The sequence below is a fragment of the Peromyscus maniculatus genome, chromosome 10 (assembly GCF_049852395.1).
Source record: "Peromyscus maniculatus bairdii isolate BWxNUB_F1_BW_parent chromosome 10, HU_Pman_BW_mat_3.1, whole genome shotgun sequence".
NCBI classification, from domain to species: Eukaryota; Metazoa; Chordata; class Mammalia; order Rodentia; family Cricetidae; genus Peromyscus; species Peromyscus maniculatus.
This window is the reverse complement of record NC_134861.1, coordinates 100,561,708-100,583,779: the sequence shown is the minus strand read 5'-3', so window position 1 is coordinate 100,583,779 and position 22,072 is coordinate 100,561,708. Positions and strand designations below refer to the sequence as shown.

The 22,072-nt window shown below is 42.1% G+C and overlaps 1 protein-coding gene across 7 annotated transcripts in view; it reads left to right on the top strand.

Annotated features, from left to right (window-relative positions):
- Nucleotides 1–22,072, top strand: part of Evi5 (ecotropic viral integration site 5) — a 153,005-nt gene that overhangs the window by 112,267 nt on the left and 18,666 nt on the right. For all 7 annotated transcript variants that reach the window (XM_016004340.3, XM_016004339.3, XM_006985822.4 and 4 more), the window contains one exon: nt 19,914–20,009. In XM_016004340.3, the coding sequence (XP_015859826.2) occupies nt 19,914–20,009 (96 nt within the window). The remainder of the gene's footprint in view (nt 1–19,913; nt 20,010–22,072) is intronic.

Genomic DNA, 22,072 nt, shown 5'->3' with positions numbered 1-22,072 from the left:
TCAGTGTATGAGTGATCAGTGAGGTAACGTTTAGCCTAACAAATGCTTACTTAGCCTCTAAGCCTCGCTCAGATACCGCGTGTAAGAAACCAGCTTTCCTTCTGTTGTTAGTGCCGTCTTCGCAGGCTGTTGATCCAATGTTGTCTGAACTCAGGTTCTGCATTGACACTGTACAGAACTGTCTGCTTTTCAAGTAGTGGGACAAAGCATAGAAAAGTTTATTTTCGCTCAGTTAGTTGAGGAAAATAGGTGAGGATTAAACCCGTGTGATACTTAACCCTGGAGCTGAATTTTATTTGGTTATTAAAACAATAAGCATGTTGGTTTATCGAAGACACATTGAAGACGGTGCTGAGTGAGTCTTTAAGTTTGTGTTGCTTTGTCACAGGTGACGGAGGCTGGTCATTTAAAACGGGGTGGTTCCACTCAGATCCAGCATGGGTCCTTTTCCTGGTACTTCGTAGCATTTACCACTTTTGCTAGTTTGCCCAACAGATAACCTCTAGGGATGCCTCAGATGGGCAATACCCCAACCACTGATGGCTTAGAAAACGCCCACTCAGAATTCTGTTCTGACGGCGAATGTGGGATCTAGGTTTAAATCAGTGTGCCCAGAGCAGTATGCACTTTTGACAGAGATGGAAAGGAAGTGATAAGGTCTTTACTATCACCTTTAAAATATTAATTGTGTGAGATATAGTGAGGTTACTGAATCATGGAATTCACCATAAAGCTTTGAAATAGATTTGTACTTTCCAGCTTCCTAAATTAATAGCTACATAGCAGGTGATAATTTAAATGCTGTGTGTTAGCTTTGTTTGCTAAGATACCATTTGACCCTCAAAGTATATTTATTGTTTCCATTTTGAACAACTTAATTAAACAAGAAAATATTTGTCTTTCAGGACTTTTTTACTTCGGGCATTTTTAAATTTGGAAATAGCTAGTTTGTAACTGTATCACAACAAAGAAAGTTGGGTATAGAGACTGTTCCTCTCTGCTTGCTATCTAGTTATTAGGGTTTGTATATGACACAGAATCCTCTTCCTGCAGACAGATTCCAATGTGTACATTCTGCAGACACTTGACTAGTATAGCTCAAAACCATGAAAAACACAAAGTCTGAGAAACTGTCACAGCCAAAGGAGCCTAGGGACATAACTAACATAAGGCAATGGTAAAAAGGGCAGGCCTAGAAACAACAGGAATTTAATTAAACATGGATTTAATTCATGGTTACGTGTTATACTGACTCATGAATCTTTGTAACAAACATAGCTCATGAATGTAAGATGCTAATGGGAAAGACACTGCTTGGTGTATGGAACTGTCTTCTCAATTTTTCTTTAAATCTAAGACTATTCCAAATAATGTCTGATGTAAATTATGTGGTTTCATACTTTTTAGGAACTCAAAATTATGTAGAATTCTAAATATCTGTAACAAAATTAATTCATTACCAGTTCAACTGCACTTTATTAGAAACATTTTCCAGCTCTGTGTATGAAGGCTGGTCTTTTTACATGTATATTTATTTGTCCAATATTGTCAGAAATACTACTCTAAAATACTCGGGTGTTTCTCTTTGTAAGTCAAACTTAGCACTGAAAAAAAAATGCCAAAATAATGAATGATTTCTTTTCTTCCTTCTGTACTTTTCAGAACATTATTATATATATATATATATATACACACATTTCAGGACATATATCTATATTTTATAGATATATAAATGTATTTTCATTATCTTCTGGTTACTAAAAAGACTATTCAAACTTTGTCTATGACTTTAAATTACAGGAAACTGCTTTGAAGATTCATCAGTTGTACATGAGATTAGTGTGATTTGTTTTTAGATGTTTCAAATGAGTCATCTTGAAGTCATGGAGAGGCTACCACTTACCACATTTACTGTTCTGATTAATTTTTTCTTGGGGGTGAGTTATAAATCAGTAATAACTTACTAAAGTCTAGTGGTTATTCTTGATGTTTCAGTATTACTCGGTTCATTAATCAGGGCGCGACTTGTCAACTGTCTTATAGTCATTTCATATGCAGTTACAGTTCATGAGACCTTTGACCTTAATAGACGAATTGAGAATAACAGATTAGAACTTAAGAATTCAACCATGCTGTAAGCAACATTGTGGCCTCTCTGACCGTTGAACCTAGTTTCATAATGTAGCCATTAAAATGTTATTTAACCTTTAAAATGGTAAGGAGATGGCTTTTGAAAGGATTCTGTGAAGGAGTTTGTCTTTAATCAGAGACAGGGCTTGCCTGTCTTGGTGTGCTCCAACCTCTTCTGTCCTCGAGTTTTTCAGCTTTAACATAAATTACTTTTAAAATGTAAGCTCTAAACTTGCATTTGAGACTAAGTAACCTGCATTGTGTCATGACCCTGCTAATACCACAGACCTTCTGTAATACTACTCCCAGAGAAAACCCACATCCTATGCATAACCTTAGATTTATTTTGAAATCTTTATGAAAAGAACAAGGGGAGATTACTAATTGTTTCTGTTACTTCCTTTAGGGCTGTGATGTCTACTTATAGCAATGTTTTTCATTGTAATTAACAGGATTAAAATGTCAAAGTCTATTAAGTAATTATTTCAAATTCTAAAAGTAATACATAAAATATTAATAACTGTTTCAGGTGAAAAATTTAATTGTGTGTTAGACATCTGATGAAAACTCAGAAAGGGGAAAGCCAGTAGGACTTAGGGCAGCCAATACACACATGTAATCTGGAACCATCGGCTGGTGTGGACTTAGGGCAGCCAGTATACACACGTGATCTGGAGCCATCGGCTGGTGTGGACTTAGGGCAGCCAATACACACATGTAATCTGGAACCATCGGCTGGTGTGGACTTAGGGCAGCCAATACACACATGTGATCTGGAACCATCAGCTGGTGTGGACTTAGGGCAGCCAGTATACACATGTGATCTGGAACCATTGACTGGTGTGGACTTAGGGCAGCCAATACACACATGTGATCTGGAGCCATCGGCTGGTGTGGACTTAGGGCAGCCAGTATACACATGTGATCTGGAGCCATCGGCTGGTGTGGACTTAGGGCAGCCAGTATACACATGTGATCTGGAGCCATCGGCTGGTGTGGTGCTAGTGAACCACTGAAGGCTGCACCCTGAAGCTGTTTTTTTTTTTAATGTGCATTGCTGTTTTGCCTGCATGAGGGTGTCAGGTACCCTGGAACTGGAGTTACAGACGGTTGTGAACTGCCATGTGGGTGCTGGGAATTGAACCCAGGTCCCCTGGAAAAACAGCCAGTGCCTTAACTGCTGAGCCATCTCTCCACCCCCCCGCCCCCTTTTTTTCCCCTGGAGCTGAGGATCGAACCCAGGGCCACTGAGCTAAATTCCCAACCCCCTTTTTTTTCCTTTTGAGACATGATCTTTTGTAGCCCAGTCTGGTTTTAGACTCAGGATCCTTCTGCCTCATCCTAAGTGCTGAATTCAGGCATGTGTCACCATGATCGTCTCCAAACATTTTTAAACTTATTACTAATCACTGTCTATATTACTCTTTCTATTTTAGGTTTGTTTTGTGTTCTTCTAAGATTTTTATTTACTAATTTATTGTGCATGGGTAGGTGTGAATGTGGGTGTGTGCATACCACAACATGCACATGGAGAACATGGAACAACTTTGTAGAAACAGTTCTTTCCTCCTACCAAGCTCAATCCCAGGCCTTCACTGCAGACACTGTCACTTGCTGGGCCATCTTGCAAGCCTTTTGCTTCCTTTATGGGAATTCTTTTTTTAAGATTTATTTATTGCCGGGCGGTGGTGGCGCACGCCTTTAATCCCAGCACTCGGGAGGCAGAGCCAGGCGGATCTCTGTGAGTTCGAGGCCAGCCTGGGCTACCAAGTGAGCTCCAGGAAAGGCGCAAAGCTACACAGAGAAACCCTGTCTCAAAAAACCAAAAAAAAAAAAAAAAAAAAAAAAAAAAAAAAAAAAAGATTTATTTATTATGTATACAGTGTTCTGCCTGCATGTATGACTGCACACCAGTAGAGGGCACCAGATCTCATTATAGATGGTTGTGATTCACCATGTGAGTGCTGGGACTTGAACCTGGGTCCTCTAGAAGAGCAGCCAGTGCTCTTATCCTTTGAGCTATCTCTCCAGCCCTTTTTCTGAATTCTTAAGATAGATGCATAGATACAAAATTAATTTTAACACAATGTTTTTATTTTGTTTTGTGGTATATATGATACCTAGATACTTTTAACACCATATTTTTATTTTGTTTTTATGGTGTGTATTTGTATGTATATAGGTTTTAGTGTTAGAAATTGAATCAAGTTACCATATTTTTAACAATTGGTAATCTTACCCCTCAGAGTGGTTCGATTTCAGTATTCTCTGAAATCTGCCACATCTTTTAGGAAGAATAAATACTACTGACATAATAAATGGAAAAGAACAAAATTGAGACAGTGTATTACCATTTAATGTGTTAAAAGTGTATTACAAATGTTTCATGAGCACAAATGTTAAATATGTGCATACTTACGTGATCATTTAAAAGTTGGCACACTTGGCTGGAGAAACGGCTCAGCAGCAAAAGCACTTCTTGCCTCTTCCAAGAACTGGAGTTTGAGTCTCAGCACCTTCATTACATTAGGCAGCTTTCAGTACCTGTGACTAAAGCTCCAGGAGGTCCAGCACCCTCTTCTGGCTTTTGTGGGTGATAGCACACATGTTGCGTATGCAAACACAAGCATACTTTTTTAAAAATTGTATGTATTATGTGTATATGAATGTACATGTTTAAATAAATTTGCATATGACCATTCATTTAAAAAAGATGGTGTGTTTGCCCTAAAATTAATTTGAAGTGTTTATAGTGAACTCCATTAAAAATGTTGCAATATTGCCTCTTAGGAAAACAGAAGGCTTGATGATATAAAAAAAATAGAGACTAAAATGTCTCTTTTTACTGTGTATGAGTTATCTGATGCTGTAACTTTTAAATATTCATATATTTGTTACTTTAAGATAATCACTGCTAGAAAGAAAACAAGAATTATAACCTCCAAGTGAAAGGAAAAGCAGCAAAGGAAACTGTTAAAAGCAAAACTGCCACACTCCCTCTCTTATCTAAAGTCCTGGGGTTGTGTGGCTTCTGCCTAATTCTCTGGTATGTGTTTACCACATTTACCTTCACAGCTTAGTCCAGGAATGCCTGCCTTCTCTCTTCTTTGTATTTATTTATTTATTGAGACAGGAGCTCACTGTATAGCTTTGGCTGTCCTGGAACTCACTATGTAGACCAGGCTAGCCCCAGACTCACAGAGATCCATCTGCCTTTACCTCTCCAGAGTTCTGGGATTAAAGGCATGCACCACTATGCCTAGCTGTTTTCATTTTTATATGAAGGCTATTTATTTGCTACTTCTTACAGTTTCAATTCTTTGCTGCTTGATTTTTTTTCCATGGCTGATTCCTTTTCATCATTGACATTTCAGCCTAGGGTCTCCCATTGACTCATAGATTTCCCCTATCATCTTTGTAAAGTAGCCTGTTCCCTCCCCCAGTTATTTTTTTATCTCATCATTATGTTCTAACTGTGTGTTAAGTGTGTGCTCAAATGTGCTACCTTACATGTGTAGGTCAGAGGACAACTTGCAAGGAGTCTGTTTTCTTGTCTACCCCCTATGGGTTCCTGGGGTTGAAATCAGTCTGCAGCTTGGCAGCAAACACCTGTACCTATTGCTGTCTCAGGGCTCTATATTTATTGTATAGGCCCTTATCAGTATTTGAATTATCTTGTTTTTTAAAATTAGCTGTTGTCCAGCATGGTGACCACACCTCTAATCCCAGCACTCAGAAAGCAGAGGCAGGCAGATGTCTTTGAGTTTGAGGCCAGTATACTCTACATAGCAACTTCTAGAACAGCTAGGGCTATATAGTAAGACTCTGTCTCAAAAACAAACAAAAAATAAATAAAACAAAAAGCCCTCAGGTACATAAATTAGAATTTCATCTCATTGAATTCCGACTGCCAGTTACCCTAGTCTTCTGAATGTTGAGATTACATCTGTTTGCCTCCATGCCTGGATACCAATCTTTTTTTTTTTTTTTTTTTGAGTACCTGCCATGTAATAGGCATTATATTTGGTTTACTATGGTTTCTCTTTGTTTTGAAAGATGATTTCAAAACAGTATTTTATTTGGAGTTTTATTAGAATTCAGAGTGCTATTTTAACTAAATAATGCACAGGTTTGCATTTAAACTCTTTTGAAAGTTAGCAATTAAGAATTAAAAATGCAGAAGGACTGTTGTAGATTTAAAAAAAGACTAAAAAGTAGTAAAGTACCAGCTATAATTATAAACTTTCGTTTGATTCTAGACAGTAATGAGGCATGTTTAGTCCTTTCAGGTAAATTTGAATAGGAACAGGTTTGATACACAGAGTTACTATTAATTTAGAGATTTGTAATGTGTGTAGGCCAAATTATATAGAGCAGTTCCTTATCCTCAGACAATGCATAATAAAGTATGTGATAGTAAATGTCATAACAGCTGCTATTTATGTCTGAAAGACCCCCGCTCCATTATGAGGATATGGGGCGTTGGGCCGATGTTATGCCCCCCCAATAACTTGGCCTTAGAAACGCCATTCTGCAGGAATCAGAAAAACAGGAGTTCACAGCCATAGCCAGCTACCCGGCCTTGACAGAGATAGCTATGGCCAGCCTTGAGAGAGATAACTGTGGTCAGCAGCCTTGGGAGTAAGACAGTTGATATTTTATGGCGGGCCCCTGGCCTTGAGGAATAAGCAGCTGGCCTGGACAAGGCCAAATCAGCCACACACATATGACCCCAAGTTCACCCTGGCCTTCTTTGAAACAACCAATAGGGACCCTGTAACTATGCTTCTCGCTTCTGTAACCGCGCCTCTGCCCCTGGGATCCCATAAAAAGTCCCCCTTGCCCTAGGAAAGGGCGCAAGTCCTCCAAGAGACTTCGCCCCAGGTACCTGGTCTAAATAAACCCTCTTGCTTTTGCATCTGATCTGTGGTTTCGGTGTGTTCCTTGGGTTTGGGGTCTCTCCCGGAGAAAGATCTCAGCCGGGGGTCTTTCATTTGGTGGCCCGTACGGGGAGTGAGACCCCTCCCTGGGACCACCGACCCACCATCAGGAGGTAAGCCGGCCGGCCTTGATTTATGTCATCCCTGTCCAGTCTGAGGGTTGTCTGTTTGTCTGAGTGTTAAATGTTGTTTGTTTGTCTCCGCGCCTGCGTCTGATAATCTGTCTGTGTCAGTGGATCTGAAAGGGGGGACCGACGGGTCTGGACTTCGCCACTGAACCCTGGGAGACGTCCTAGGGGAATCTGGGAACCTGGAAGACGTTCCACGGTTCATCTGAAGTGCCCTCTGTGGCACGGTCTGAAGACCCCTCTGGGGGCACGGTTTTTCTGGTTTTGCTTTCGGTTTGGAACCGAAGCCGCGCAGCGAGTTTTAGTCTTATTTATATTGGTCTGTCGTTTTTTTTTGTTTTCTGTTTAACCGTTCTCCTCTTAAAAACAGCCATAGGACAGACTGTCATCACCCCCTTGAGCCTCATGCTTAAACACTGGTCAGACGTAAAGAAAGACACGAGCCAACAACAAAGGAGTCGTAATCAAGAAAAAAAAAAAAAATAGATCACTCTTTGCGAGGCCGATTGGGTTAAAATGGATGTAGGATGGCCTCGTCAGGAAACCTTTAACCTCAGTCTTATTTCACAGGTGGAAAAAAAAAAAAGTTTTTGCTTCCAGTCCCCATGGCCACCCGGACCAGGTCCCATACATTGCCATGTGGAGACTCCTGACAACAGAACCTCCCCCATAGGTTAAGCCGTTTCTCTTCCCCTCAGCCCCCCGGCGGCAGCAGCGCTCGCCGAATCCCGGGGCCGAGGAAGCCAGATCGGCGGATCCCTCCCACTCCCTGTTCCTCCCTAACCCCACACCAGCGAGTCTTTTCCTCTCCCCGCGGGCCGCTGCTCCGGCGCAGGCGGGCGCGCGGGCAGGCTTGCAAGCGGGTGCGGGAGAAGAGAACGCGCAGGCGGGGCCGCCGGGAAGCTAGGGCGCCGGGACGCCCCCTGCCCAGTCCCCGCAGGCCGTCAGCGGTGATGGCGGCGGCGGAGGGCGCCGGGGTTTCCCCGCGCCTCCTCCCGTCCGCGCGGCCGCGGCGCGGTCGCGGGGGCCTGGGGCGGCGCGGACATGGGCGCCAAGCAGAGTGGCCCCGCCGCCAACGGCCGCACCCGCGCCTACTCGGGCTCGGACCTGCCCTCCGGCGGCGCGCGGCAGCCCCAGGCGCGGCCGGCCGAGACCCGGGCGGCGGAGAGCCTGCGGCGGCAGCGCCCCACAGCCTCTCGCTCGGAGGGGCGGTGGATAGTGCGATGGGCGGCCGAGCGGCACAGTCGGCAGCGGCGGCGCAGGCGGACACGGGATGTGGCAGGGGCACGCAGGCGGGGCCGGGGATGGGGTCGGCGAGGGACCGCCCCCTGGCCGGCGACCCGCAGCGATGTGCCACGACCGGCTCCGGCCCAATATGGGGAAGGTGACTAGGGGGCGGCGTCACCCATGGACGCCGAGTCACCCCGCCCCGAGTGTTACAACCCCCCCGACAGCGCTGGAGGGACCGGCGGCTCCTGCAGCGGCCCCCAAACAGCGGAGGATGAGTTCCTGCTTCCTCCCCAATTGCCGGTCGCCTACGAGGAAGGCGGGACAAAGCAGCGAAGGTAGGGAACACCTACATCTCTGGCCAGTTGCTCTTAGCGGGTCTCCAGGGGCTCTAACCCCCTACCGATTGGGCTCAGGTTACCAGAAAGAGACGCCGGCAGCGCGTTTTTAAAAAAAGAACTTAGAGAGACACGGAGGGAGAGGAAAAACAAACAAAAAAGTCCTGGCCACTGTAATGTCTCAGGGACAGGTCAGAGAGGGAGTTAGGAAGTTAGGACGGGAGATCAAAAAAGGACACTGCTTGACAAAGACAAAGTGCTTACTGTAAACAGAGAGGACATTGGGCTCGTGACTGATCAAAAAAAAAAAAGCCTCAAGGGTCTCGGAGACCTAAGCCAAGGGTCCTCAATCTGGAAGATTGGGAAGGTCACGGCCAGGAGCGCCCCCCCCCAGCCCAGACTAACTCTCAAGATGGGGGGGCAGCCAGTGACCTTCCTAGTGGACACCGGGGCTCAACATTCAGTCCTGACCCATACCGGAAGCTCTCTCAGTGACCGCACAGCTTTGGTCCAGGGGGCCACAGGTAACAGGAGGTATCAAAGGACCACCGAGAAAAAGGTTCAGCTGACATCTGGACAGGACCCAAAGGGACCCCCCTACAAGTCCTAGCCCTTTAAACTGTTCGTGGACGAGAACTCAGGCTTTGCAAAAGGAATGCTGGTACAGAGACTGGGGCCATAAAAGCCCGGTAGCTGCAGGATGGCCCGCCCCCTGTCTGCGCGGGGTAGCCACTATTGCTGTTTTGCTCAAGGATGCAGGGAAACTGACTTTGGGACAGCCATTAACTGTGTTATCCTCCCATGCGGTGAAAGCTCTGGTCCAGCAGCCCCCAGACCGAGTGATGTTCAGACCAGTTGTCTCCCTCAACCCCGCAACCCTGCTGCCTGGCTCACGGATGGGAGCAGCTTCCTCCAAGAAGGAGAACGGAGGGCCGGAGCAGCCGTCACCACCGAATCGGAGATAGTTTGGACCTCACCACTGCTACCTGGAACATCGGCCCAAAAGGCAGAGCTGATCGCGCTGACCCAGGCCCTCCAGATGGCGAAAGCCCGGAGGACCAGGAACTAACAAAAGAAAATGGGGGCGGAATGGAGCCCCGAGCGACAAGCTTACATCATAGATGGACAGAGGCCTTGCCTACCAAGAAAAAGACCGCTAACGTGGTAACCAAAAAAAAAAAAAAAACTCCTAGATGACATCTTTCCCAGGTATGGAATACCCCAGATATTGGGGTCAGACAATGGGCCCGCCTTCGTCTCCCAGGTAAGTCAGGAGGTGGCCAGGCTACGGGGGATCGATTGGAAACTTCATTGTGCATACAGCCCCCAGAGCTCAGGACAGGTAGAACGTACAAATAAAACCATTAAGGAGACTTTAACCAAATTAACGCTTGCAACTGGCACTAGAGATTGGGTGCTCCTACTCCCCCTAGCCCTTTACCGAGCCCGGAACACTCCTGGGCCTCATGGCCTAACCCCGTTCGAGATCATGTATGGGGCTCCCCCACCAATTGTAAATTTCCTTTACTCTGATATCTCCTCTTTTGCCACTAGCCCTCCAACTGATGCAAAAGACGGTGCAAAAACCCCTGCCTGCCGGGAGCAACTGAACCGCCCGGTGGTGCCTCACCCATTCAAGATTGGGGACTCTGTCTAGGTCCGACGCCATCAATCCAGGAACCTAGAGCCGAGGTTGACGGGATAGCGGCTTGGGTCCACGCGTCGCATGTAAAGACTGCCAAGGAACCCGACGAAGCTGAGGGCACCGAGACATCTAGTTCAACGCTCTCCAAACCCACTAAAGATAAAACTCACCCGGGGGTCCCCTTGATCCCCCTAATAGTCCTCCTGACATTGGGAGGGGCATCACCAGAGAGCCTGTTTCCCTGACGCTGGCCCTGTTACTGAAAAAAATTACCATGGGCGGAATAGCTGCTGGGGTAGATACAGGGACTGCAGCCCTTATAGAGACCGGCCAATTCAGACAGCTCCAAGTAGCCATGCTCAACAAAAATGATTTAAAAGATAGTTCCAAAGGTCACCGTGGTTTATGACCCTTGTCTCCACCATTATGGGCCCCCTAATCGTCCTCCTGCTCATTTTATTGTTTGGGTCATACATCCTCAACAGATTGGTGCAATTCATCAAGGATAAGGTTTCTGTTGCCCAGGCTTTGATCCTAACCAAACAATATCAGAGGCTCAGACAGTCAGAGATAGAGCTAACCCCTTATTCTCCATCCTAAAATGAAAGATTTCATTTGGTACAAAAGAAAATGGGGGAATGAAAGACCCCCGCTCCATTATGAGGATATGGGGCGTTGGGCCGATGTTATGCCCCCCCAATAACTTGGCCTTAGAAACGCCATTCTGCAGGAATCAGAAAAACAGGAGTTCACAGCCATAGCCAGCTACCCGGCCTTGACAGAGATAGCTATGGCCAGCCTTGAGAGAGATAACTGTGGTCAGCAGCCTTGGGAGTAAGACAGTTGATATTTTATGGCGGGCCCCTGGCCTTGAGGAATAAGCAGCTGGCCTGGACAAGGCCAAATCAGCCACACACATATGACCCCAAGTTCACCCTGGCCTTCTTTGAAACAACCAATAGGGACCCTGTAACTATGCTTCTCGCTTCTGTAACCGCGCCTCTGCCCCTGGGATCCCATAAAAAGTCCCCCTTGCCCTAGGAAAGGGCGCAAGTCCTCCAAGAGACTTCGCCCCAGGTACCTGGTCTAAATAAACCCTCTTGCTTTTGCATCTGATCTGTGGTTTCGGTGTGTTCCTTGGGTTTGGGGTCTCTCCCGGAGAAAGATCTCAGCCGGGGGTCTTTCATGTCCAGTGGGTCACAAATCCTGTGTGCATAAATACATAGGTAGAGAAAGACGGAGAACAGCTGAGACAGAATGTTCATTGCATGTAGCTGAAGGACAGACACACATTTATGTATCCGCTCTTTTGTTGGTTTGAAAATGGGAAAACTAAGGTAATTCAGGTAGATGTAAGTGAGAGACTAGTGCCTTGCTATTTGCCTCCTGGTCTTTGAGCTTTCTGCTACCTAGGCTATTGGAGCTAATGGATCAAAATCCCAAAAAACAAAAACTTGGTGATCTGATTGTGTAGAATATTTTAAAACCTTTAGATTGAAACATGGCTTTTTAAAATCAGCTATCTTCCTGTCTAAGGAAGTGCCCTTCCTGTGGCAAGATAGGGTAAGTTCTAACCAACATTGAAACAGATAAAGAAACAAACAAGAATGGCCTTTTAGGCATACCCATTGAAATTTATCTTAAAAATCGGTCTGGCTACATTTCTAGAGTTGAACAAGCTTGAAGCGCCTGTTTTTTCTTTCTCTTACCCCCCAGTAGTTTTAGTTTTGCCTAAAACTACTAAGCTCACCCTTTTCCAGCCACTTGTCAAAGCAACTTAATGCTGTCTCTTTGTTTTGCTGCACTGTGATGTGCAAACTCTTGTCACCTTAAAACATTCTTTTCAACATGGCTTGATGCACCACATTTAATTTTCAATTTTGAATGATGTGTTGGTGTGCAACAGGTACAGGTGACGATACTTCTGAATAAAACATCCACTCTGTGCCTGACATTATACACAACTGAATGTACTTGTTTTCTCACTTCTAGTGAACTAGCATTTGTTAATTTTTTCCCAATAAGCTGTGATACATCCTTCATTCTGTCTCTTCCTCATGCTTCCTCTGATTAGAGCTTCCTGTCATTAGGGGGATAAAATAAGGGAATGTGTGGTTGAGGTCACCACCCAGCAATTGGGGGTTGAACATCAGCATCACATCGTAGTAGAGTAACCCATCTAAGACACCTGGTGTGTTGTACTGTTCACTATAGCAGTCCACTGTGTATGAGTTAGACTGTCCCCTTCATTTATTGTCATTTACACGGACACTGGTGCTTTTGTGTGACCAGAGAATTATTTTGTTTATCAAATCTTTGGTTTTTCTCCATTCTTTAGACTAGTTCTTAATTTTTAGTCACAGGATTCATGTGTGGACATTTCTTAGATCCTAAAACAATTTTTTTTGTACCTCATTTTATATTATCAAACTTTAATATTTTCCGAGCTTGGCTGGGTGGCTCACACTTTTAATCCCAGCACTCAAGAGGCAGAGGCCGGTGGAGCTCTGTGAGTTCAAGGCTAGCCTGGTCTACAGAGCAAGTTCTAGACCAAGAGAAACACTGTTGAAAGCTAAGTTGTTAACTAAGAGATTTGAGTTAAAAATTGAGCTAACTCTGTAGAGAGGGAACTGACACGAAGTGAGACTAGCAGCAGAACTGGGAGAGCATCAGTTGCTAACAGTGACTGGAGAGTGTTAAGAGTGCATTTCTCAGTGTAGCTAAAAGAAAACCCAGTCAAACTGGCTTAAGTAATAAAGATTTATTTCCTCTTAGAACTGAGAAGTCTAGAAGCAGAGTGTGCTTCAGGGATCTTGATTTGGGGTCCACATTGCTGTTAACCATGGTTCTGTAGGCTCTGCCTTCTACTTTAGATGAGCTTTGTATCTGTGTACACAGAGTGTTCGTCCTCCAGTTACATGCATTTACAAGTAGAATTCCCCTTGTAGCTGCATGTTAGTGTTCAAAGAGGTCAATTTTGGAGAATTTTGGGTTTCAGGTTTTTTTGTTTTTTGTTTTTTTTTAATTCATTTATTTATTATGTATACAGCATGTATGACTACAGGCCAGAAGAGGGCACCAGATCTCATTACAGATGCTTGTGAGCCACCATGTGGATGCTGGGAATTGAACTCAGGTCCTCTGGAAGAGCAGTCGGTGCTCTTAACCTCTGAGCCATCTCTCCAGCCCCCTGTTTTTTTTAAGTTTAGGGATACTTAGCCTGTATGATGACTAAACTATATAAATTAAGGAATTAAAATTTCTTTAGTGTGTGGTGTTTGTTGCTTTTCTTAAAGCACCGCTGAAGCTTGAGCTAGGCGTGCACCCAGCTAGTACGCTGCACATCCAGCTCCCCCGAATTTAGTTTTAGAGTAGGCTGTCATACTTCATCTCTGTAATATTTTGGAGTAGATTTTATGGTTTTAACTTGTTCCCATTAATGCAGTGTGGGTGGGATTGGCATTATCACATCCTAACCTCGTACGTAGGCTGGTAGAGTCTAGACCAGACACATCCATCACACCTGGGTGGCAGCGATTGGTTCAGTGGCTGCTCACATAGTGTGACTTTCAAACTTTGGCTGAAGGTTTACACTGCATCTTCTTCTTCTGGGTGTTTGATACAGGTTGGGCATCTCTAATCTGAAAATCTAAAGTAAGAAACTTCTTTGAAGAAGAGTAACAATGCAACAAATGGAAACTTGTGCATGTGACCTCATGACAGGTCTTAATCAAATGTAAATGCATTAAAAATAACACTGAAAAGTATTTTCAGCATAAGTGAATAATGAGTTTATAAAGTGTGTATGACTGAGGTGTAGTGGTATACTCTGTAGTGTAGACGAGTTTCTAAACAGTCTTATTAAATAAGAAACACAGAGCCAAATACAGGGGTGAAAGCCATAGAGATCAGGGAAATAGTGAGAGCCACCAGCTAACCTTAGCTCATCATGCTGCTGTAACTTCCCAAGGGAACCAGCAACTTCCTGTCTAACTAACCTGTCTAACCTTTATTGCCTTGCTGTTCTGCCCTCTCATTGGCTCTTAGCCCAGCCACCTCACTTCCTTGTCACTGCCTGTCTGTACAGACCTCCAGGTCTCTATGGTTGGTACTGGGATTAAAGGCGCGTGTCACCATGCTTGGCTGTTCCCTAGTGTGGCCTTGAACACACAGAGAATGTACTGGGGGATCTATCCCAAGTCTTCTCCCCGAATGCCAGCCAAGTACTGTGTCACTGAGCTGTATTAAACTCCCAGCCCTGTGACAGGGTCTGTCTACCCCTGTCTGGTCTTACACTCTTGCTTCCAGCTGCCAAGTGCTAGGATTATAGACATGGGCCGCCATACTTCACACAAAAGGTAGATTTTAAATACAAAGTCAACACCATTGGAGGGTAGGTATTTTTTCACCAATGTAAACGAAATATAGTGTAAACCATTTGTACTTTTTTAGCAAGTGGTGTGAGGAAATAAGGAATGAATTGTTCTGAATTAGAGTGATTTCTTTCCTCTGAGAATTATGAAATGCACAAACATATAGACAATGAACACATCGTGTAATTATCACACACAAGTCACCACCTCCATCCTGTTAATGCTTTGTTTACTTAATTTCTCTGTTGCTTTACCAGATACTCATCTATCTATCATTCTAGCCTCCTTATTTTTTGATGCATTTCAGAGTAAGTTTTGTTATTCTTTGCTCCTAAACACTTAAGCACTCATATTATTAACAAAGTGATTGTTGACCCTTTTGTTAAAAGCTTCATACACAGATTCTTTGGCTTAAGGCTTAACTCAAATCCTGATGTAGATGTTCTCATGGTAAAACTAATGAAATGTGTATCTGTGCCTGTTAACAAATACTACTTTATACCCTTTTGAACTTCATTTATGATCTGACGAAAAGTGTGTGTGGAAGGTATCCTTGGTGAATGCGTGGATTACTGATACACCAAGCTTCTTTCTTTACCAATTAGTTTTACTTAGTAAACCAATGAACTGGAAATCTGTTGTTATCAGCTAGACCAAAAGAAAACCTCAAGAATGCAAGTCTCTGGGAAATTTATTAGTGTAGCTGACATTTTCCACTTGCTTATCAGAAACAAACATATGACACTACTTGAAAGTAGGAAGCCGTAAAAATACTTGGAAAAAACATAAACATTAGATAATCGAATGAACTATTTCAGCAGTGATATTAAATTTATATGTAATTCTTAGAATATGTAGTTCTTTAATATATTTTACATTGTGAATATATGTTCTGCTTTTATACTGAAAGAGGTTCTTTGCTAAAAGTGCTTTAAAGTAATACTTAAATGAAAGCCTGTTTGTAGAACATTAAAAATCAAGAATTTATAGGTTATTTATACATCTGTCATAAATAGCACTTAGGATCTTTCTGACTGACTCTTTGTTTCCACCTTTATTTATTCACCCATCCACCCACTCATTCATTCATTTATGGTTTTTCAAGACAGGGTTTCTTCATGTAGTTTTGGTGCCTGTCCTGGATGTTGCTCTGTAGAGTAGGCTGGCCTCAAACTCACAAAGATCCGCCTGGCTCTGCCTCCCGAGTGTTGGGATTAAAGGTGAGCGCCACTGCTGCCCGGCTGTTTCCACTTTTAAAGCATCAGTGGTTTCTCCTCTAAGTGGACTATTGGATCCACCTGCCCAGTAGAGCTCTTTGACAGGTGTCTGTAATGCTGGGCACTGTTGATATGTGAAAAGTGTTTTGAGATAAAAATGCTTAATCACTCTTTTCTCCCCTGAGTTTACCCTGCTTGCATTAACAGTTGTTACTCATTTTCTAAGTCATATTTAAATTTAAATGTTATCCACTGATCCACTATAGACATTAGATTTAACTGAATATAGTGTTTTGTTTTGTTTTTCTTGGAATTTCTTTTTGTCTGGTAAGCACAAGTTCCAGGGACGTGCGTTTGGTTTGGTTATTGTTTGGTTTTGTGGGACTGAGGATTGAACCTAGGACCTCACATGTGCTAGGCAAGCACACTATCTATCACTGAGGTTTATCTTCACCCTTTGTTTTTATGAATGTTTTGCCTCTATGTATGTATGTAGCCCATGTGTTTGCATGGTGCCTGCAGAGATCAGAGAAGGTGTCAAATTCCCCTGGAACTGGAGTTACAGATCATTGTGAGCCACCTTGTGGGTATTGAGAACCAAACCACAGTCCTCTGCAAGAACAAGTGCTCTTAACCACTGAGCCATGTCTCCATCCCTCCATCTTTTTTATTGTAAAGATTTTTCAGATGCCCTATTTTTCATCAATGCTGTCTTTCCTTCAGAAAAATCAACTTCTCTAGAAAATTTATTTTTAGCTAAACCCTAGTGCCCAACTTTGGATGAAATATCTTTGGACTCAATTGTTTTAAACTGACTGACTGATTCTTGCCTGGCCAGAAGAGTTTCTCCCTTGCAGGTGTCCCCATAGGGGAGGGTAGATGAAAATGACTGTTCATGCCCATTCTCCAACCTTTCAAACCTAAGATCTTTTTGTATTCCTCACCTCCTTCCTCACACTGTAAGAGCTTATCTTGGGTTAATCATCTTATTTGTTTTGAATTTTATATCAGCTCATATCTTCCTACTTAGGGAGTTTACTTCTTATTTAATCAAGATTGTAAATATGATAGGATATGAAGATTAGACACACACTCCAAAGGATTGCTGAAGACATCTGACAGTGACTGTTACCAAGTTAGTCTCCTGTGGATGAACAGCGGCTCCCCCCAGTGCTGCTGGAGTTGGGGATTACTTTCTCTAAGAGCGGTGGTGTCATTGACTCATCTTAGTGAGCACTGGCCCTCCTTACAGCCTCTTCTCCAGTGCACTTCTTCCTGCTCGCTCACTGGCTCCCCTTTGCTCCACTTTTTCCTACTTTGAAGAGGTAGCAGTTTGAAGTAAAGTTAATGTGGAAGATGACCCACTGGACTGATTCAATGTAACTCATACTCAGATTCAATGTAACTCATATTAACTTAAAACTTAGCAATCTCAGTTTGAGCCAATAGCCAGAGAAAAGACAGACACTACACAGAACAGCAGAGACACTAAGTCAGAATCCCAACAAAATCATTTCTGAAGTCTTCCATCTTTTCCCATTTAAGTAAACAACAATGCCTCTTCATTTCTGTTACTTTTCAGTAAAAATAGTAGCTAATACATTGAATATATATGAGCCCTTCTCATTTGAGGTTCTCCAAGGGAATTGAGCTCCAACGCCTACAGCATTATCATATGTAAAGGTTTAATAATGCTCCTGGCACCTGGGCTGGTACTAAGTACCATCAAGAACTCATTCAGATAGTTAATGTGGAGCCAAGGAAGACCTTAGGATAAGGTAGCTATGTAACGCACTGAGTTTTAGTGGTATATTCACCAGTTGTTTTTCTTTTCTATGTTGTTTTTGTTCTGTGCCTTTGAAATATTTAAAAAATGGAATGAATAAAAAAGTGATTAATTTAAACATTTATAAATTATCAAATGCCATGTTTTCATAATATTTAATAGCACAATCTATATGAAATATTAAATAAGTTTAGTAAGCATAGAGTATGATCTATGTTTTAAATTTATATTTTAAGCATGAATTTGTAGTTGTAGATGTGAAAATATTCATATGTGTCTGCATATAAGGTTACATTTCGAAGGCTGCAATCAAAATGACATTGTCTTTGGAAGTTCAAATTATGTATAAATTGTTCATTTCAATTTGTTTTAATTTTGAGCAATGAGAAATCAGTAAAAACAAAACAGGTTTAAAAACAAACTTTAAGAGCTAGAGAGTTGGTTTAGTGGTTAAGAGCACATCTAGCTCTTGCAGAGGAGCTGAGTTCTGTTTCCAACATCCACATAGCGGCTCACAACCACCTGTAACTCCAGCTCCAAGGGATCCAACACCCTCTTTTGGACTTGGTAAACACTTGTAGTCATGTGTATATACTCACACATAGACCTGTAAACATACAAATTGTAAATAGTTCTCATTGAGAGAGGAGGATGGGGGACTAGGTTCCTGACTATAGGATAGCTACCCATTTTTGTTGTTGGAAGTTATAGTTATTTCTACTTTCTGCCAAGGATATTTGAGGAACATATATAGGCATAAAATGGAAGGTGGGCTGTGTACACTTTGAGGTCTGAAGAAGAGGTCCAGGGTCTCATCTTCTTGTGATTTTGAAAGGTAGCAGAAGGGATTGCTATACTGGAAAATTTTCTTCCATGTGACCCTTTTTTCTGAAGGTGCAATACCTAAGACAATATTAAAACTGACTTTAAAAGCCTATAAATACCCAAATAGCATTAAGGCAGCTTACAGGGGCTTGCAGAGTTCTCTGAAAACACAGTATATGCGTTGTTGCTCTGTTGAATGTCATTCAGCTTGTACTGCTACTCTCTGTAATGTGGTAAAAATAACTGTGTCCATGCATGTTGATCATATGTGTACAGACTGTCATAGGAAGACTACACTAAAACTGTTCCAATGATGGTCTCCATTGACACAGAAGCAGGAGGATCTCTGAGTTTGAGTCCAGCCTAATCTCTATAGTAAATTGCAGGCCAGCTGGGGTATGAGAAGAAAAGGAAAAGATGGCTTCTCCCTAATAGCAGTAGCCTTGGAAAATGGCCCCATTCCTACTCAGCAACTACTAGGACCAGGAGCACTATTAAAGACTTACTCCACTGTGCTGTTTGTTCCTGGTTCTGTGTGTGCGTGTGAGTCTGCGTGGGTGTGTGTATGTGAGTCTGAGTGGGTGTGTGCATGTGAGTCTGAGTGGGTGTGTGCATGTGAATCTGAGTGGGTGTGTGCATGTGAGTGCGGTTGCCTGGAGAGGCCAGGGGAAAGTGTCCGGTATGTCAGATCTTCTGGATCTGGAGCTGCAGGCTGTTGTATACCACCTGACATGGGTGGTGGGAATTGAACTCAGGACCTCTTTAATGCAGTACATGCTCAGAATTGCTGAGCCATTTCTTCAGTCCCAAGAGCATTTTTAAAAATCAGCTATATCTAGGATTCCCAGTGCATAGTCCTGAGCAAATGTAATAGGAGACTCACAGTTAATTATCCCTTTGTAAAGTTAGAGGATTTTTTCTGTTTCTTCAAAACAATTTCAAGTATAACTGGGAGTCTCATCAGCTTTTGACTAGGCACTGGCTTTTATGGTGTGGGTAGAAAAACAACTGCATATGAAAATAATTTCATAAATGGCCTTGAAATTCAAGGGTAATTTTGTCATCAGAGGACCTGTTTGGTCATTAATTTCTAAGACTTTCTCAAGGGTATATTTTATAAAGTGTATGCTTTGTCATCATTAGGCGTATTTTAGAAACACTCAATTTACTTCATTAAGAATTACTTTTCAGAGATAGAATGGATTTGATCATAATTTAGCTCCCTAAACTACTGCCCTGTGTTTTAAAATACTTTAGTTCATGATGTAAAATCGTCTGCTGATTTTTCTTTTGCCACAAAACAGAAAGAAGAGGATGAACTACAAGGACAGCTCAGCAGGTCCGACTCTCACCAGTACGTTAGGGAGCTGAAGGATCAGATAGCAGAGCTGACTCATGAGGTGAGTGATAAATGTTGGTCTTCACATAGTTCTTCCTTCCTTCCTCTCTTGATGTAACACTTCATTACTGACCTTTTCATGCTAAATGTTGACTCTGAATTCATGAATTCATGATTATAGTTAAGAGCAGCTTAGAAGATTGCCTTTTTAAGCAAAGATTTTTGTGTTCAAATATTAAGGATTTGCCTTTCTTAAACTTTTAATAACTGAAAAGGATCAGTTTCTGGCATGTATCTTATTTTTTTAATTGTGATCTGAAAACACTTGGTCGTCACCCACGTCTTCAGTATCCTGCAGTTATATTAAAATTTCCTTACACCTAACTGACTGGATCTGTGGTGCTTGCCGTTGGGTGGAGGGAAGTCTTCTCTCCCTTCATGGTGCTCCTACTGAGATTGCAAAAAAGGACACTTGCCTAATATCAGTTAAACAGATTTCTTAGTATTTTAATGTTTTTTAAGCTGGCATCTAGAATCTCTGACATTCAGCCAATGAAATTTCCCAGAATTTGACTAGCTCTTAGGCTAATTTAAGTTATTTAAACTAATCAATGTGACTGGAGAGAATCTTTTTGTTAGTGCAGCTTAGGTACAATTTTCTGGTCTTCACTATTTTCTCATGATACATATTCAGCAATACAGATAAAACTGTATTTCTTATTTTGAATATTTGTAAAATAATATTTATTCACAGTAAAGAGATTTGAAAGGATAATATAAACTTGATTTGCTTTTAAAATGAAGAAAGGAAACTCCTTGACCACTAGATGAATCTAAACCTCCAAGGAACAAGTGTGGACATTTGCCCTTTCCTGACCTTACATCCTTCAGTTGAGGCTGAGTGTTGGCGAAATAACTTCCTGCAGGTAGTTAGTTTATGAGTGAATTCCTAGTGAAGAGGAAACAAAACTTAAAACAAAGCTGACAGATTCACATGTGGTTGATTCAGTCCAGTCTCCTGTGGCGTATCAGGGCCATTCCTATCAACATTAGTATTATTATGCATGGTAACATTGGAGGGGATCTTATGTATGCCTTTAACTGTTAGTAAACCTTTAACAAATAACATGTGTTTTATCTCTGTCACTATGGGTATTCTGCAAATCCTCCCTCTGGGAACTTCTCTTTGTTCCCAAAGTGTGTTCTTAAGAAATTATGACAGAAATAAAGCAATTTCCCGTAAAGTGTAAGAAAACTAATATTGGATTAAGAAAATTATATGTAAATTGATTATATTTCTAAAACTAGCCTAAATCAACAGGAAATAATTTTGCCTGTCACATGTGACAAAAAAAAGTTGTTTTTTTTTTTTTTCATCAAGACAGAAAACTACCTGAGATTTAGCTGTAATGTATTGATTGTTCTGTGGAAGCAGGATCTCAAATTGTCATCTAGATTGATATCAAACTTTCAATCCTTTTGCTTTAGGTTCTGGAACACTAGAATTATTGAGTGCTCCACTGACTAATTATGTATGCATGTGAAAGGGGTGTGTGTGTGTGTGTGTGTGTCTATAAATTAATAACTTTGAAAGCAATTTATTGTATAGACTTGAAGAGAAAACTAATTTTCAGAGTAGAATGTTCTGCTAAAGAGCTAGATAGATCCAAATTAAAGACTATAAATTTGTGATGAGAAATAGTTCAGAATAGCCAAAATCCTGAGTTTAAGAAGGTCCCTGGTAAACCGGGCATAGTGGTGCACACCTTTAATCCCAGCACTTGGGAGGCAGAGTCAGGCTGATCTCTGTGAGTTCAATGGCTATTGATTTTGATTTCTAAGAAAATTGTAATGTTTAAAATTAATACATAAAGTATAAGTTGTCATTTGTTTTTACTATAAAAAAGATTAGTTTTCCCAGAGTAGCAGCTTCTAACTACAAAGAAGTAAAACCTTAAAATTGGCCTTTCTTTCATTGGATCAGTGTAGGAGCTCATGCCAGTCTCAGGGCAAGTGAGTACTTTTTCTTTGCTGACTAAACCGTTTCAGGAACAGAGTAAACAATCATATTTGTGCCTGTGAAAATTACCTTAAAATCCTTAAATGTTTGTGTGGCTTATAAGT